This window comes from Sus scrofa, chromosome 16 (genome assembly GCF_054392235.1).
Source record: "Sus scrofa isolate SSC_HxYL_T2T_F1_AM1 chromosome 16, Sscrofa_HxYL_maternal_Yorkshire_Landrace_v2.0, whole genome shotgun sequence".
Taxonomy (NCBI): domain Eukaryota; kingdom Metazoa; phylum Chordata; class Mammalia; order Artiodactyla; family Suidae; genus Sus; species Sus scrofa.
In genome coordinates, this window is record NC_139398.1 from 79,010,642 (window position 1) to 79,030,485 (window position 19,844).

Below are 19,844 nucleotides of genomic sequence, written 5' to 3' on the forward strand. Positions count from 1 at the left end.
AGCGCGTCTGCAACCTACACCACAGCTCACGGCAACGCCCTGCCCTGAGTAAGGGCAGGGACCGAACCTGCAACCTCATGGTTCCTAGTCGGATTTGTTAACCACTGCGCCACGAGGGGAACTCCCAAAACAAATGTTAAAACCTATTATCTAGAATGATTGGAATAATAATAAACACATACACTCAGCTAAGGGGCACTAAAGAGGGGTTTTACCAGGCAGGGAAGATGGAGAAAAGCAGCCCAAGGAGAAGGAATGGCAACGAAGTCCATGTGTACACACAGTGTTAAGGATAAAAATAAACTCTCTAATTCAGAAAGCCAAATGTCCACTGTTCTTTTTTTCAGATTTTCACAGGAAAACGATACTGTTAATTGTGTTATGGTCACCCTTCCTTATCAAACCAGAATTATTTCTATTGCCCATCTAATTACTTAACTTCTGATATCACAAGAAGAAAGGAAGGTACTTTCAGGGCAGTGGATTACTGCCTACTATATCCTCCCTAATAAGTGATATTATTTATATTGTTATAATCTCTAGGAAGGCTCTAGGGAAAAGCCTCAGAATAACTCTTGAAATCATTTTGCCAGGATTTTCTTTTCATTTGAACTTCAATAAGTAAATGTCCAATCTGTAGAGTGGTCCTAAGTACCAATAGCAAGAACTCTTCCAAGAACCTTAAACACAAATTAAGAAGCAAATGAAACACAGCTATGCTCCTCTCATTTCCATTCCACCCAAGCAGAGGGAAAGAGAACTGCCATCCTAAAAATCAAGGAAACTCTCAATTAACCATAGTAATGAGCTACCAGGTGTAAATACGGTGAAAATCCTTACATAATATCCCAAGACTAATTTTACTGTCTCAACCTCGTACCTCATAAAACTCTTCTTAAGCATTACCAAAATTTGGGAAACCTTACGACTTTGGAATTTATCCCCTATTTCTCCCTGCATTATTTACTCAAAGTGCTTGGAAGTTAGAGGATACAGAAACTCAGTTATCAAAAAGGAGGAAAAGCACACATGATGGATCATAAAGGAGAAAAAATGCCTCACAATTCTCTTACCAGCCTCTGAAAAACTGAGATCTGAAAGAAGTCAATCCCCACATGTAATGTGAATAGCAGTGATTTTTTTTTTTTTCCTTTTCATCAAAACACCAAGATGCAGGTTATTTTGAATCCTACTACCATCACTTTCCACATACCTTCTTCTCGCCTCATGCTTTCCCTTCCCCTAAGGAGAGATAAAAAATTTGTTAGGGTTTTACTTACAATTGTGAAGTTCATGACTTTGAGAATCCAGATGGTCATGGCCAAGTTCACCAGTATTAAAATCATCAGGAGTAGGACAAAGAAATACAAGCATCTTTTCCGCCAGCCGTAAATCCCTACTTTGTATACCTGTGGCCCCTCGGAGCTGGGCATGGTGCTCCGGTGGTGTGTGTACTGTTCCTGAGGCATCTGAAATAAACGAGGTGAGAGAGAAGCACTCACATTAAACTGCTGAGAGAGAGAAAAGGAGAATGGAAAAAATCAACTGATGAAGAGATATGGCTGGCTGCTGTCTGTACGTGTCCACCCTCCTTACGACGCTAAAAATCTTTTCCCTCTGGACAAAAGGGGCTCCTCTGGACACTTGCAGGAGCCCCCTTATTTCATGCAGACATCTCTCATAGTGTGCGCTGAGACACCCACATACATATCACGGGAGAACTGGGACCTGCAGGAAGCCATCTTCCAAATGATTCCTAGAATCCCAACATCTTTGCAAGGGAGACGAAGTTCTGAGCATAAAATTTGGAATTTAGCTGAGACAATAAATTAATCCCAGCAGTTCATTGTGGTGGTATAATATTACTACTTAGGCACTTCATTTGGGGTGTAAAATTGTCTCAAATGTAATCATTTTGTACTGGCAGAAATTCAATGGCAAAAGTAACAATTCTGATATTCCCTCCATTCCAGTACTCAAAGGGGTGCTGAATTAAGCCTCCCTTGACTCAGGAATCTTCAAAAAGTCATAGCTTTTGCTTAAATGCTTTGCTTGATAGAAAACTCACTACCCTCTCAAGTAATCCTTATGAGTAAGACAATTCCAATTCTTACCAACACATTTTTAAAATAAACATTAAAGGCTCAACGTCAAGAAAGGTGTGAACATGCCTCCCAGGAGCTTGCAGGCTAATGGGAGGAATGAACTAGTTAAAAGTGATTAGGGGAGAGTGAGATCAATTTTATTTTATTTTTTCTATTATAATTGATTTACAAATGATTATTGTACAGCAAAGTGACCCAACCATACACATACATATTCTTTTTCTTACATTATCCTCCATCATGTTCCATCACAAGTGACTAGATAGAGTTCCCTGTGCTATACAGCAGGATCTCATTGCTTATCCACTCCAAATACAATAGTTTGCATCTACTAACCCCAAACTCCCAGTCCATCCCACTCCCTTCCCCTACTGCTTGACAACCACAGGTCTGTTTTCTAACTCCATGAGTTTGTTTCTTTTCTGTAGATAGGTTCATTTGTGCCATATATTAGATTCCAAATATAAGTGATATACTCTATCTTTCTTTCTCACTTACTTCACTTAGTATGAGAGTCTCCAGTTCCATCCACGTTGCTGCAAATGGCCTTATTTTGTTGTTTTTATGGTTGAGTAGTATTCCATTGTGTATATACACCACATCTTCTCAATCCATTCATCCATCAATGGACATTTAGGTTGTTTCCATGTCTTGGCTATTGTGAATAGTTCTGCAGTGAATACAGGGTTGCATGTATTTTTTTGATGAAAGTTTTGTCCAGATATATGCCCAGGAGTGGGATTGCTGGATCATATATATGGTAGTTCTATATTTAGTTTTCTGAGGTACCTCCTTACTGTTTTCCATAGTGGTTGTACCAATTTCCATTCCCACCAACGATGAAGGAGGGTACCCTTTTTTCCACACCCTCTCCTGCATTTTTTATTTGTTAACTTGTTGATGATGGCCATTCTGACTCGTGTGAGGTGGCATCTCAGTGCCGTTTTGATTTGCATTTCTCTAATAGTGATATTGAGCATTTTTTTCATGTTCCAGTTGGCTATGTATATATCTTCTTTACGGAAATGTCTATTCGGGTCTTCTGCACATTTTTCAATTGGGTTGTTGGCTTTTTTGATGTTGAGCTGTATAGGTTGTTTGTATATTTTAGAAATTAAGCCCTTGTCAGCTACATCATTTTTCTTCCACTCCATAGGTCATCTTTTTTTTTTTTTTAACAGTTTCCTTTGCTGTGAAAAAGCTTGTCAGTTTGTTTAGGTCCCATTGGTTTATTTTTGCTTTTATTTCTGTTGCCTTGGGAGACTGACCTAAGAAAACATTTGTACAGTTGATTTCAGAGAACATTTTGCTTATATTCTCTTCTAGGAGTTTTATGGCGTCTGGTCTTATGTTTAAGTCTTTAAGCCATTTTGAGTTTATTTTTGTGCATGGTGTGAGGGTGTGGTTTCAGTTTCATTGCTTTACACGCAGCTGTCCAGTTTTCCCAGCACCACTTGCTTGACTGTCTTTTCCCCATCTTATATTCTTTATCCTTTGTCAAAGATTAATTGACCATAGGTTTCTGGGTTTATTTCTGAGTTCTTGATTCTTTTCCATTGGTCTGTATGTCTGGTTGTGTACCAGTACCATACTGTATTGATTACTGTGGCTTTGTAATATTGTCTAAAGCCTGGGAGAGTTATGCCTCCTGCCTATTTCTTCCCCCTCAGGACTGCTTTAGAAATTCTGGGTATTTTATGGTTCCTTATAAATTTTTGAATTGTTTGTTCTAGTTCTGTGAAAAATATCATGGGTAATTTGATAGGGATTTCATTGAATCTATAGATTGCTTTGGGTAGTATGGTCATTTTAATAATATTAATTCTTCTAATCCAGGAGCATGGAATATCTTTCAATTTCTTTTGAATCCTGTTTATTATTTATTTAATTTCTGTATATATACATTTTTTTCTACTCCACAGCATGGTGACCCAGTTACACATACATGTATACATTCTTTTTTCTCACATTACGTGTTCCATCATAATTGACTAGCCAGAGTTCCCAGTGCTACACAGCAGGATCCCACTGCTAATCCATCCCAAAGGCAACATTCTGTATCTATTTACCCCAAGCTCCCAGTCCCTCCCACTCCCTCTCCTTCCCCCTTGGCAACCACTAATTTCCTTGATTAATGTTTTATAGTTCTCAGCATATAAGTCTTTCACCTCCTTAGTCAGCTTTATTGAGACAAATTTTTAAAAACATTTGCCAATATTAAGTAATATGCCAATACTCTTTAAGGAAGCTTTCCCAAACCATTACTGTTGACAGAAATTATCTTCATCCTAGCACTACTAATTAGGTACCAACACAATTATAAGTGAACTTATTGCTTCTATAAAATTCTTCAGCCAAAACAGATTTTAAAATTAAATACAAAGCTACCAATGTGTATCATTCAAAATGGGAGAAAAAAAAAAAACCTGACTACTAAAAACAGTGATGAATAGCCAAACTAAACAGCATAATACCAAGAGTTTGAGCAAAGCATCATCCGAGCACGGCATCCCTACTCTGCAACAAACTATGTGACAGCATGACCTCTATTGCTTTTCTCCATTTAAATGACTGCACAGTCCTTATTCTGGGATTTTCACTCCATTTGGCCCTCATGTAGGCATACTGTACCCTCTAGGAATAAGGCTTGTCTCTATTCTTTTTCATCTTCATCAAGAGCAACTACTTTAGCGGTATGTGGTGGCAAAGTGACCATGGTGACAAACAAAATGTAAGCCCTAAAATCACATCCCTAGGTGTCATCTTCCAGATGGTTCAGAATACAATTATTCCATGGTTTTCAGATAATCATTAAAATGCACACATAAAGTCTAAACCTCCCCAGAGAACTCATGGTCTTCAGACCTCAGTGGAATTCCATTTGAAAAACCAAGAGAGGCATTCCCTGGTGGCTCAGTGGGCTAAAGATCTGGTGTTGTCATTGCTATGCCTTGGGTTACTGCTGTGGTGTGGGTTTGGTTCCTGGCCTGGAAACTTCCACACGCTGTGGATGCAGCTAAAAAAAAAAGGAAAAACCAAGTGAATTCTTACGTAAGGTCAACTGAAATGCTCAGTGAAGACCTACATACAACTCTCTCATTCGGAACACTATGCTAGCACTAAAATCAGGCTCTAATATGAGTATGTGTTTAAACATACGTGTATGTGGAAGGAATAAGTGAAAAAATGAACACACAAATGATGAACAAATGAATGACTTCCCATTTGCTATGACGCCTGCTGCCATCTGGCAGGCATACAGAAGTCCAGGTCAAACAACATGGGAAAGGTCTTGTTTGTATCCTTGCAAATTCCCACTTCGGGCTCCCAAATCCTCGAGTCCCCAACCAAGCAGTGAGCTTCAAACAATGAAAAAAATCTTAATTGTGCTGTCAGTCCCTTACAATTCTGTAGATCAAGGCTGTGTTGTGACAACACAGGGACACAATAATGTCATCACTCACTGACCTATTCACACACCAAGACCAATGAGAAGCAGGGAAAAATGTCTTAGAAGACTGAAGGAAATCAGGCCTTTCTTTTTCATTAAATCATGTTCTGTAAATTAAGGAGATAATCACAATAGTGGAGAATCCTATCTGCAAGTCTTCTTTTGATTCTAATCTACTAGTTTCAGAGTCAGTCGATTTAAGACAGGAGAGGCTGACCCATTTGTGCGCAGCCCCAGGATATGTGGCAGGGCAAGGACAAGAATAGCAGTCCTTGACCCCTGCAGAGTGAAGAGCAGTGGGGAATTCTCGATATGAGTGTACACAAGCTGGCAATATTGCCACAACAACAGGAGCCTTTCCTGTGACATGTGTCCCAACCAATGGGGGCATTACATAACTTAGCTATAAAATGGAAATGACATGTGCAATAAATATCTATGAGGCCACGGATATGGATGTCATACATGTGATTTTTTTTTCATACACAGATTTTTAGAACTTGACAGAGGTAGTGAATACCTCCACTAGAGGTTCACATTCCTGATCCATACCAGAGGGACCTGTGAAGCTTTTAAAACCACCTACACTCAGGTTAATTAAATAATAATCACAAGGGAAGGACCCAGGTATCAGATGTTTTAAAAGGTCCCCACATTATCCTAAAGAGGAGATGAAGCTGCTTATCATTGATCTAATATAATCTCTCTCAATCCTGACTATGCAGCAGAATCCAAAAGAAACTTTTAATAGATTCAAAATCAAATCCCCAGCTATACAATGGAACTGGAATTGTTACAAAGCTCCCCAGGTTATTCTAAGCATTTGGGATAACTTATCTAAAAAACAGCCTTTATTTTTTTTTTTCCCGCAATACAACCATTTTAAGCTAAAATCTTTTTTTTTTTTTTTTTTTTTTTTTTTTTTTTTTTTTTTAAGGCTGCACCTGCAGCATATGGAGGTTCCCAGACTAGCGGTTGAATCGGAGTTGTAGCTGCTGGCCTATGCCATAGCCATAACAATGTCAGATCCAAGCCACGTCTGTGACCTATACCACCGTTCACAGCAATGCTGGATCCTTAACCCACGGAGCGAGGCCAGGGATCAAACTGGTGTCCTTATGGATGCTGGTCATAACTCATTTCCCCTGAGCCACAGAGGGTACTCCTCAAGCAACAATCTTAAAACAAATGCTAGCACAAAAAACATCAAAACAGCAGAGCTTCTCTGCTTAAAGCAATAACAAAGGCTTAGCCTCCCTTGAGGCACTTCTACAGAAACTTTGGACTCCTCTGTTAAAGCAGTGATTTTGGCCCCCATGTTTCCTGACCAGCTGAGGAGCTCAAAGCCAGGACGAGGAAGCAGAGACCATTCAAGTCACATTGTGAATTAGAAACTGAGTGGGAATCCGAACCCAGATCCTCTAATACTTGGTGCAGTGGTCTAGTCTGTGCATCCTAAAAGCTCTTGCATCTCCACCATATCCCCTGCCTATTTTAAGAAGCCACATAAAAGAAAACATTCCAGTCTACAATTTGGGAAGTAAGGAAGAAAAGGAGGGACAGAGGGAGAGAAGAAAAAAAAGAAAGAAGGAAAAAAGGGGAAGAAGGGAAAAGGAGTGAGACATTTCATACAAATTATTATAATACAAAATGCGCCTGTCAAAAACTAAGGGAATGGATACATCTGCTATGAATGATTCTGCTTGGAAAAAGAAAAATTAGATATGCTGGGTCCATCATTTTTCTACTCAAAAACTGAAACATGCTTTTAGTAATAAAAAACCTAGGAGGAAAGACAGTCTCCAATCTGGGTTTCTTTTTTGTTCCTCCCCAGGAGAAATGTGCTGTATGGGAATGAAGTTCAACTTTCAGGTTTCCCTTGTCCAGGTCCCTCCTACAGTTCTGGGAGGGGTCCTGGTGGGGTCTTAATGGCATCATAACATTTCTGTAAAATCAACTAAAGTAAGATGTTTCAACTGCAACTAGCTAAGATCCTGTCTTTTACAACGTCTCTTCACGTTGGGTGGCTTTGGAGGATTTAGATCAATTTTGGAGGTCCAACTAAGAGGAAGTTGAACTGGGGTTCACATAGTTTGGGTGCAGTGGTATATATTTACACAATTTGCAGACACTACCCTACAGAGGTACATTACTGGTGTAGGGATGTCTTCTAGGAACTCTCCTTCCACTCTTGGCACCAACCCATCGAGCATGGAGTCATGAAGGTATAGGACCCAGGGACACGTCTCAGTGTCAACATGTCCTGTGATAGCCAGGGTCAGAAACGCAAGGGAAGCAGAGGAGCCTGAGGCTAGTTGGAAGCTTTTTTTCTAATCATCAGGTACATAAAATTTCAAGTGTAGAATTTGATTCTCATTGACATATAGTCAAAACAGAAATTCTTTCCTGTCAAGAATATACTCAATGCAGCCCATGAAATAAATCTTCCCCAGTTTTTCTTTTTCTATGGGAATCATGGAAAAGGGAATTAATCAAACGTCTTGTGTTTGCAGGCTGTGTGTGCTGTGTGTCTGTATTCTTTACGTAAAGATGCATGCTTTATACTTCTGTCAATGCTTTATATAACCATCAATTTAAAAAAATAAGTTTTACTGAAATTGTTATAGGAGACAATTATCTTTCTATTGTCTCTACAGAAAGTGTCAACACCAAGCAGCTGTCATATGATGAGGCATTCAAAGGATATGCAACCAAAAACTAGAAAAAATATGACAGTTAATTATTAATATTATTTTCTGGATTTTATGACAGGTCAGCTCTTTAAAATTAATCATTTCCTTTCTCATTGTAAGTACCATGTTTTTAACTTGAGTTTATATTCCTAATTTTTGAGGTATTTTTTCCCCTTAAAACAGCCAGATAAACTGTTTAAGCTTCAGGCCTCACGAAACCTGGATAGTTTCTTATGGGGTCCCTCCCATAAAGGACCCCATATGTACACCAAAATCTCAATGAAACATCACAAGACATTAGTTCTTAGATGAGCTCAATGAAATTATCTAGTTTCACGGGGAGATATTTTGAATGTGTAAGAACCACCCTGGGAAACAATATATGCAGATTCCTAGGCTTTTCACTAAGGAATAATTCTGTTAGTCAGGGTGCTTCCTAGAAGTCTGTATTTTTAACAAGCACCAAAATTGATTCTGGATATAAAAGGCCAAAGAACATGTTTCAAGAACACAAATTTACCTCCAAAACACACACAAAAAGCATCCCTGACCCATCTTTGCCTCTATTTGTGCTATTTCTCACCGGATTACCCAGATTCCTCCTGTGTCCTAAATATACGCCTTGCCAGCCCTCATATTTTCATTGCATTCCTACCCTTGAAATTTCCTTTCCATCATCCTCTTTCAGCAATATATTGAATATCATGTTCTTTGCAGCCTTTGGTGTCTTGGCTTTTAAATGTGCGCAAATATTTTCCCCATTAAACAAAATCTTTTCTCACCTTTATAATCCTCTCTACGTGTTGCCTATTTTTATTCTCACTGATGCCCAGGGTTACCAGGTCCCTGGCAAACACTAGGCATCTCATATTGTCATCTAGCTATTGAATAGTCCATTCAAAAATCACTCGTGATGTCCATGATCGAAATTCAATATGCTTTTCTTAACAACCATTTTCCTTAGAACTTCTGAAGTTTGGATATTGCCAGCTTCCCCTCTTCCCTAGAAATTTGTTCTTTTTTAGCTTTCATGACAGTGCAAGCCCAGAGATTCTTTCCTTTAATTTCTGTTTGTCTTTTCAAATTCTCTTCTCTGCTTCTTTCTTTCAAGTTCACATTGGGAGTCAGTGTTTCCTTCCTCACCTCAGACACAATGTCCAGGGTCATACCTTTATTGTGTACTTCTATGAGAATTAAACCCAATCTATCACTTACATTCCAGTTACATTCAAATGGTCCATCTACATATTTTTCATCCATCTACTCATCAAATAATTATTGATCATCGATCCAATCCCGTGTACTGCGCAAAGGGTCTCACGATACCGTAAGTGAGGATGATTTTGCCTTTATGAAGCTCACAGCCTACGTGGGGAGGTGGGGTGGACAATGCACAACAAACACATGAAGAGTTCCAAACGAACTGTGCGAAGCATCTGCGATGAAAATTATCTGGTAATGTTAAAGAGAGCATCACAAGATGGAAGGTCCCTTGTACAGACTCAACCAGAAAGAGCTCTCCGAGGATGTAATATTTTAGCTGAGACTTGAAGGGCAGGAAAAAGACAGTGAAGGCAGGGCTTAGGCATCAAACTGTCTCATGCAGAGGAAGGGAAGGGAATCAAAGGCAAGGGCCCCAACACAGACAATGTCTGTGTGACTGCCTGTAATGAGTGAAGCAGAGATAGGCGTGGGATGAGCCTGCAAAGGTGGCTAGAGTTGGATGATGCTGGGCAACCCATCCTAATAAGCGGTTGCTAAGGGGTAGGGGGAGGGGGTGGGATGTATTGGGAGCTTGGGGTTGATAGATGCAAACTATTGCTTTTATAATGGATTAGCAATGAGATCCTACGGTGTAACACTGAGAACTATGTCTAGTCATTTATGATGGAGCATGATAATGGCAGAAAGAATATATACATGTATGTGTAACTAGGTCTTCATACTGTACAGCAGAAAAAAAAAATTGTATTGGGGAAATAACAATAAAAAAAAAGAAGTTCAGATGTTACTGAAAACCCAGGGCAAAATTTGAAACAAGGGAGTGATAATCTGATTTATAACAGTACACCAGTGCCTAGACCAGAGCAGGTACAGAATAAATATTTGTGGTTTGATGTAATTAACAATCTTATTTTTTCCTTTCCTTTATGCCAATTATGTATCAAAACATTCTCAAAAATTGAATGATTTAGCAAACTAAACTTCAAACAGTATAATATACTCCCTAAGAGGCTTACTTACATCTGTGTGTGTGGGGGGGTGCATCAGGAATGTGAATTTGAAGACAGGATCCTTCTATCCGAATAAATCCTTTTCTTGAGAACCACCAGACAACAGTATTTCCCATTGGTCTTTGGGAGTTTCTTTACATTGTCATACAACATATTTTACAGTGATATGTATCATCTCTCTGAATAAATCCCACATTCTTCTAAGTATTTACAACTTATTTGAATGGTAGCAGCACCTAAATGTGTGTGTATGAATCTAATTACATATATACCATAGCATACATTTGTTCATTGAATGAATAAAAATCAAGCCAATGTTAAAGAGCAAAGCATGTCCTCCAGTAATAAGCAAACATCTATAAGATCAGAAGCAAAGAAATTAAAACTTACACAACTTGCCCCCCTTTCCAAAAGCACAGACAATTACATTGATGTTAAGCAGATTCAACTCTAAAGCATCACTCTACTGTCTCATGAGGCTATTTTCAGTGTTCACCTGTTTATCAACAAATCCAGTTGACTTAAAGATAATCTGTTGTTGTGGTGGGTTATTTTGGCATGCAAAACACAAGATGATTCTATCTCCCAAAGAAGGAATGTAGTGAAACTTCCTGTGGCTTCGCCACTAGATAGGGAGGAATCCAATTGTCCAGGTGATGTCATAATGTAATAATCACCATAATCATGGCTAATTAAATAGCTGCCATATATGACCAATGTGCAGTTTCTAAAGAAGGTCATTCTGGATGGGCATTTTATTTATTTATTTTTTGATTGTTTAATAATTCATTTATTGTCTGAGCTGTTTTTGCATTTGGGGGATAAGAGACATGAAACGGTTTTCCTAAGGCTCATTGTTTTGAAGAAGGTATAGGTTTTCTTTTTTTTTTTTTTTAACATGTACACATTCTATTTTCACACAGTATCATGCTCCATCATAAGTGAGGAGACATAGTTCCCAGTGCTACACAGCAGGATCTCATTGCTAATCCATTCCAAAGGCAATAGTTTGTATCTATTAACCCCAAGCTCCCAATCCATCCCACTCCCTCCCCGAACCACCACACTCCCTCCTCCTCCCCCTTGGCATTTCAAAAGCATGGTTTTGAGCTGTAACCACCTGGTGTCACACATTCAAATGTTCATACCCAGGATTATGTAGCATTATGGAATCAAAGCCTTGATGCTAACTCAATGTGACAATCTCAAGGAGTAGATCCATTTTTATGACTTGGGCTTGTGAAGAACTTCCTCTTAGCCGATGCGGCCCGGTTTCACTCTGTCACTGCACACACCGCTAAGACCTCAGTGACCTCACTACTTGTGAAGGTTTTCCTGATAGCCTCACGAATGTCCACCATCAGTCATTGGAGTCATACAATCTGCATAAATTCCATGCTCACTGTAAAGCCTTCACAAAGATCCTCAAGCCCAGCCCAGCCTAAGTGGTACCTAGACTCTGTAGCTGTTGCCTCTCTAACTAAGGAAGTCACATTATATGTCCAGCTGAAAGCTCTCCTGTAGGAGAGCTCTCCTGAGCTTCGACGTGTTAGGTCTCACTGCTCTGACAAGCCTTTGACATCTTGACACAGAAACTGGCCTCATCACACTCAAGTGGATACTTATGTTCACCCCCCTTCCCAAATCTGGTAGATATCAACTAGCTACTAGAAAATCTTGTATTATCCCCTTTCTATATGTCACCAGTTGACGGAAGAATGATGGAAGGTCCTGGGGCAGAAATACATACAGCTGGCAGACTTCACAAGGCTCAGAACCTCATTCTAGAAGCCATGACTTTCTACCTACATTCACTGTTTTGTTTCAGCTGGGTTCTCCTTCAAGAGAAGAACAAATGTTTTCTTTACTTTCCCACGCCCCAAATAAATGAGATACCTAGAAAACAGTTACAGTATCCCCTTTATCAATCTGCTATGCCAGACGGCATTATGTTTTGAGCAATGATCAAAAAACAATCATTAAACTTTCTAAAGACATATCAATGCTATCAAATTGCCAGAGGATTTTTCTTTGAGGCATGTAAAATTTTATGGGCCATGATCCACTGTACTAAGAGGGTAGAGCTGAGAACAAGGAGGCCTTGGAAGGCGTTTTATTAAGGCGTGTTAGACTCTTCTCACGAGGTTTCATAAAATCTTGTTCCATCAGGTGATTTAAGGGAGTGCTAACGAGCACAATTCTCCATACAGTTTCATACCGTGGGGGAAAGAAACATGGTAAAGCACAGACCTGGCTGTGAAGAAAACCACCAATCCCTATTTTTTGCAACAGAAAAAAAAATTTTTGGACCATCTACGATGTGCCAGGTACCACAGCAGATCTTGGAGATATCTAGGGCTTCAAAAGGATGAGCAGGGTATTTCTGTATTCAACAAGCTTGTATTTAATGGGAGAGATGGACAAAAAGCAAATAAAAATGGATGACACTATTACAACTAAAGTTAAGAGGAAAGAAAACAGAGAGGGTTCCCTAGTAGGGATGACCCACCTTCGTTATGGAGGACTATTCTGACCAGTGACAATTAAGGGGAGACCCAGAAGTGGACCAAGTTTTCCAGTAGAGGACACAGCAACCATTATGGCCTTGAGAGCATCCTCAAGTTAAGCAGGATGGCCAGCAGGGGGCGCTCAGAGGAACGGCGAAGGGAGGGGTTTGTAGAGTGAGGCTGTTGCCTAACTACAGTCCGCCTTATAGGTTACGGATTGGGTAAATAATTAAGATGGCAAGACTGATAACTCCATTCCCTTATTTAGAAATAAGACAAGTGATGCAAATTGAGGGAGCTAGGGTTTATTAATGATGCTGCACGTTGGAACTTCCAGAACATTTAAAAGTAAACATGAATTCCATCACTGTTTACAGTTGTCAATAGTTTATATAAATAGCAGGCATAAACTCTCTCCCAGGCTGATTATAGTTTCTAGAGTTAGTTCTGAATCTGAGTCATTTTGGATTACTGTGGCACATAAAGAGTTTTCCATTAACCATGTTAATTTTGAGATTTCAGATTTAAAACTCTCTGCTTTCATGGGTTGTTTTCCTTCAGCCAACCAGAGAAGGCATTAGTCTTGGATTATTAACATTTGGCACAATTTAGACAACTGTAACAAATTCATCACTTTTAGTTTTGATGTAACAATCAACATTTCTTTTTCTCTGTAAAATTCATCTAGAAGATGAACTGCCTGTTTATGTGAAATAGTCCAGGAATGGCATGTTCTATTTAAATGAAGGTTTGTATTAATTTAAAAGTTAGGTATTACATATTACATCCTCTAGTTTTCTGAGAAGTGGAATAAGTGTTGAACATTTTTTTTACTGAAAAAAATGAGAAAAGTGCATGTATTTAAAAGAGCTGAAGAAGATGCAGTTATGAAAATCTCTTTTGCACTTTCAGCCTTTCTCCATAGAGGCAACTATTACCAGCTTTTTTCATATCCTTAGAGAAATGTTCAATACACATACAGACTTTACTCACTATATACATTCAAAGCATGTACATATTACACACACACACACTTAAATTTTTCTTTTGGGGGGAGTTCCTATCATAGCTTAGTAGTAAAGAATCCAACTAGTATCCATGAGAACGTGGGTTCGATCCCTGGCCTTGCTCAGTGGGTTGGAGGATCTCGCATTGCTGTGGCTGTGGTGTAGGCCGGCAGCTGTAGTTCCAATTCTAACCCCGGCCTGGAAACTTCCTTATGCCACAGATGCGGCCCTAAAAAGGAAAACACTTTAAAAGGTACAAATAAATAAAATTATTTTTTACACAAAGAAGGGCATATTATTTCCAATATAACTTGGTCCATTTAATATAGTTCAGTGATAGTCCCACAAAAACATACAGAAATCTGTTTAAGTTAGTTTTAAATTGTATGAATACATGATATTTAACTTAACCAACACCTTAGTGATGGCACATTGAGGTTCCTTCCAGTAAATTTCTTGTGAAATGCTTATTTTGACAAATAAGCTAGCTGGCACCAGTCATTTTGCATAAAAGACAGATTCCCTTCATCTTGGATGTTATATTTTCATGGACCAAATGATTAACAGATCAATAAACATCTAACTTGTCATATTTATTGTTGGGCTAAGTCTTAGGAATAAAAAGTAAAGCTGGAGAAAGGCACAGGCAATGACTGGGGAGGCCTCTGTCTGTAGGACAGTCAGGGAAAGCCCCTCTGTCTGGAGACATTTGAGGGAAAAAAAAAAAAATAAAACACGGACAAGCAAGAGTAGTCAGAGGAAATGACCAGCAAGGGCAAAGGCCCTGAGGTAGGGGCTTATTGGGCATGATGGAGGAAAAGTGTGGCTAGATCACAGCATACAAAAGGGAGAGTTTGAAAAAGATGCTTGGAGGTGTAGGCAGCGGGGGTGCACACTGAGTCTTGTGAGCCATAGTAAAGCCCGAGGTATGACACTAATGATGACAGAAACTATCAGAGAACCAGGGCACAAGAGTCCTCAGTGAGGGAATCACTCTCACTGTTCTCTAAGGAACAGACTACAAGGGACAAGAATGCTAGCAGAGAAACCAGAGGCCTGTGCCTCCTGCATTTACCAAAGAGAGGTGACAGCAGCCCAGATATGGGTGGAAGTTGAGTAAGAAGGTGGCTAGTTGCTGTATTTGGAATCTTTCTGGAAAGTAGAGCTAACGAGATTCACTGCTTCCAGAGACACAGGGGGTGTGTGAGTGAAGGACAGCAGTCCAGGAGAATGTCAAGGTCCTGGCATGAGCAGCTGGGTGAATGATGGTGGACTCACGAGGAGCAGGAGGCGAGTGGAGCTTGTGGGGAGAGAGAGACAGCTCTATTTAGTCACATTCTTTTGAAATGCATGGAAGAATCCATGGGGGTGGTGTCACAAAGGCATTTGGAAATGAATCTGGAATTCAGGGGGAAGATTGGACTTAGAAATTAAATATTTAAGTCTTCCACATGTGAGTCGTATTTAAAGCCACAGGATGGGGCATGCATGTTTCATATATGTCCAAATAGACTCTCAGAGAACCCCTGAGACACAGAACTGCTAGCTCAAAGTGTGTGTGTGTATGTGTTTATGAACATTATATTACCTATTATCAAAGTTTTCCTCTAAAGTATATGCCTTACCTTTAAATTCAAAATATAATCTCTAATGAATTAGAAGATATTTTAGTATAGTTATTAACATTAATTCTCTCCATTCTAGAAATTTAGATACATGAGGTGTCAGTTGAGGTTGTTTCAGACAGAAATATGATTGGAAATACACATACATATTTGTACCAGGCATTATCATATACATTAGCACATGCACTCCTGACAGCACTTGGGGGGATCAATTTTATTAAGACTATTTCATAAATCAAGATACCGGAGTCCTAAGGAATGAAGGGATGTTCTCCTAACTAGTGAGTTGGTTGGGGTCTGGACTCAAATTCAGACCCCAAATTCCTTCCATTAGACACAGAATGAGCCACCTCGCTTTCCCTGAATAGGAAGCAAGGCACTTAGAATTACCATTTAAGTGTATTTAGCATTTAAAAAGGCATAAACTCTGACACCACCTGACAAAGCTGCGTTTTCCTTTGGGTCTGCCCCATGACAGTTTTACGCATTTGGGACTCATCAATGAGAAAAGCCACAGATCCCGGATCTCATGGCAGTGGCAGGAGGCAGTGATGGCAGAGACAGATGACCAATATGAAAATTATGGCTGAAACTTATAAGTGAATCAGGGCTACAGGTAAAAGACCAGAAAAGGGAGATCAGCAGTGGTAGCGGGTGGAGAACAGGGCAGGTTCAAATTGTAAAACCATGAGTAAGGCTGACCTCATGGGGAAAAGAATAGCTGAACAAAGACTTGATGGAATCTCGAGGATCACAGATTTCGCTCAGCCTACAACTCAGTCATCATTATAAAGGTGGTCCTTTATAATGCAATTTGAAAACCAGACAAGAATGTAAACTGGACAGCTTGAAGAGGAAACAATTTCAAACACTGGTAGCACATTTAACAGTGACATTTTGACATGCAAAGGACACTGCATCTACCCATCGTGGCTTCATCTACAGCCAGCTTTCTTAACAGGAGTGGCCGATCCTCTGCAGCTGCCCTGTATGGCACTAGGCTAGTGCGTCTGAAATCCCCAGGGATGACTCTTGACTAGAACCCGATGATGACAATTGCAGTCAGGGCACTACAGCTCTTCTGTGACTTGATGACCAAGCTGTGTAATAAAATATTAAGGAACATGACTCAAACATTTAAGATCAGAGAAGTGATGCAGAGCTTGAAGAGAACATGAACACAATAAAGTTCAAGTCACTGTTTAACAGATGAGAATGCTGGCTTTAGGGAGGTGAAGTGACTTCATCAAGGTCACAGAGTAAGTTTTCCACAAGACCAAAGTCCACTACGCTGGGAACCAGTATGTTTCCCACAAATTCCAGGACTCAGTCTTTCCAACTCAAACTCCTGTTTGACGTCACTTTCATCAATCACCACACATACACCTTTTGAATGATGCCCTAAGGTAAGTCACAACAGAACCATGTTTCCTAACATAAAGAATAAAAAAGCTGATGATAAATGCATTCATAATGGTTACCAAGGGCCGGGCATAGTTCTACATGCCATACTGATTTAATCCTTATAGACATGTAATTATCAGGTGTTATTAACTATCCTCATTTTACAACTGAGGCAACTGAGAAACGGAGAGATTAAGCAATCCACCGAAAGTCACTCGGCTTGTTCAAGACAGTAAGAATTTGAATACAGTGTGCCTGGGTAAAAAAATCTGCTCTAATTCTTATGTTAAATGTTTCCAGATATGTGTATATACTTGATCAGAAGAATATGATTACTAGTTAAAAACATGTTTTTGTGATAATTTTAACTAGAATTTCTCAACATGGATATTACTTTTAAAAACATTCTTTATATACTTGTTAAATGACTACTATATTTAAGCCAGGATGCATGTTACTCTAAGTATAGGCATTTTTTCCTAGGTAATAAACCATTTTATATGCCTCTGAAATTCATAAATTTTTACAGCATCATGAAAAACAGCTACAACAAATTAGGCACATCCCTCTATAATGATTCAATAGTTCCATAAAGTTAGCACTGATCCAGCAGATTCTCTCTTGATAATTTTGTTTGGCAAGGATCTTTAGCTTTTACCTGGGCTCTCAAATGCCTGTAGTAAAATCTGTGGTCTGAAAGGAAAGTATCTTCATCTCATTTTGAGCCATGGTATTTCTTTTGTACAACACACACACACACACTCAAGTGTCCAGAGAAAAGGAGGATAACATTAAAGGCAAGAAATCATCCTACACTTTGCTAAGTAAGTTGCACGCCTTCACATATGTCTGTATGTATACATGCACCTATGCACATGTGTCTACTGAAGTATAACTTACTCCTAGTGAAATATACAGATATTCACAAAACAGCTTGAGTTTTACAAGTTTGTATATCTGTGTAAAAAATAATTCAGTCAAGGAGTTCCTACTGTGGCTCACTGGGTTAAGAAACCAACTAGTATCCATCAGGATGCAGGTTCAATCCCTGGCCTCGCTCAGTGGGTTAAGGATATGGTGTTGCCAGGAGCTGCAGCGTTGGTTGCAGACGCAGCTCAGATCTGGAACTGCTGTGGCTGTGGAGTGGGCTGGCAGCTGCAGCTCTGATTCAAACCCTAGCCCAGAACTGCCAAATGTCACAGGTGTGGCCATAAAAAAAAAAAAATCAGTCAAGATAGGGAACACATCCATCACCCTGGAAAATCCCCTTATGCCCCTTCCTAATCAACTCCCATCCTCAGAGGCAGTGACTGTTTTGATTTCTATCACAGTTAACATTTTATTTATTTTTTTATTTTATGATTTTTATTTTTTCCATTATAGTTGATATACAGTGTTCTGTCAGTTTCTACTGTACAAGAAAGTGACCCAGTCATACATTTATACATACTTTTTCTCACATTATCCTCCATCATGTTCCATCACAAGTTACTAGTTATAGTTCCCTGTGCTGTATAGCAGGATCTCATTGCCTATCTACTCCAAATGCAATAGTTTGCATCTATTAACCACAGACTTGCACTTAACATTTTATTTTTTAACTAGAATATCAGCTTTCAATTTATTATTTCTGCTATCTTACAGTCTTTTAGTCTTCGAAACCTTCTAATATAGAGATAATTATCTCTGTTTTTTAAATTATTCAATGAATTTCATTACATTTATAGTCATACAATGGTCATTACAACCCAATTTTATAGGATTTCCATCCCAGACCCGCAGCACATCCCTCCAACCCCCAACCTGTCTCCTTTGGAAACTGTAAGTTTTTCGAAGTCTGTGAGTCAGTATCTGTTCTGTAAAGAAGTTCACTGTGTCCATTTTTCAGATTCCACATGTCAGTGATACCATATGATGTTGGTGTCTCACTGACTTCTTCACTTAGCATGATAATTTCTAGGTCCATTCATGTTGCTGCAAATGCCATTCTTTCTTTCCTTTTAATGGCTGAGTCATATTCCATTGTGTATATGTACCACATCTTCTTTATCCACTCCTTTGTCAATGGACATTTACTTCGGTTCCACATCTTGGCTATTGAAAATAGTGCTGCAATGAACATCAGAGTACATGTGTCTTTTCGAGTCATGGTTTTCTCTGGATAGATGCCCAGGGTGGGATTGCTGGGTTAAATGGTAACTCTATGTTTAGTTTCCTGAGGAATCTCCATACTGTTTTCCACAGTGGTTGCACCAATATACATTCCCACCAACAATGTAATAGTGTTCCCTTTTCTCCACACCATCTCCAGCATTTATTGTTTGTAGACTCTTTGATGATGGCCATTCTGGCTGGTGTAAGGTGGTACCACATAGTGGTTTTGATTTGCATTTCTCCGATAATGAGCGATGCTGAACATCTTTTCATGTGTTTTTTGGCCATCTGTATGTCTTCTTTGGAGAAGTGTCTGTTTAGATCTTCTGCCCATTCTTTGATTGGGTTGTTTGTTTTTTTGGTTTGCACACTTAACATTTTAAATCCTATGTACAGCTCTATAAAGTGGTGGTTTCAAGGAATGTCTAAGTTTGAGACATGAGATCTTGGCCACTGTGCTGGTCTACTGTATTTCTTTTCAATAGACATTTAGCCCATCTCAACATTGTCCTCTGAGAGAATTAAGCCAAAATGTCCTAACTCTTACGCATCTATAATGGTACTGTATGTGCCACCTATGAAAGAATTGAAAAAGGGGTCCCTCAAATCATTTTCTATATTCTTGGGTTCAGATCAGAAATTCTACTGAGAGCTTACTGATGTC

At 39.3% G+C, this 19,844-nt stretch overlaps 1 protein-coding gene across 6 annotated transcripts in view; it reads right to left on the bottom strand.

Moving 5' to 3' along the window:
* Window positions 1-19,844, bottom strand: part of SGCD (sarcoglycan delta) — a 1,031,224-nt gene that overhangs the window by 412,599 nt on the left and 598,781 nt on the right. For all 6 annotated transcript variants that reach the window (XR_014830696.1, XM_021076527.2, XM_085001529.1 and 3 more), the window contains one exon: window positions 1,281-1,469. Coding sequence is in view for 5 of the 6 variants with exons in the window: in XM_021076527.2 (XP_020932186.1) it covers window positions 1,281-1,469 (189 nt within the window). In the remaining variant the exon portion in view is untranslated. The remainder of the gene's footprint in view (window positions 1-1,280; window positions 1,470-19,844) is intronic.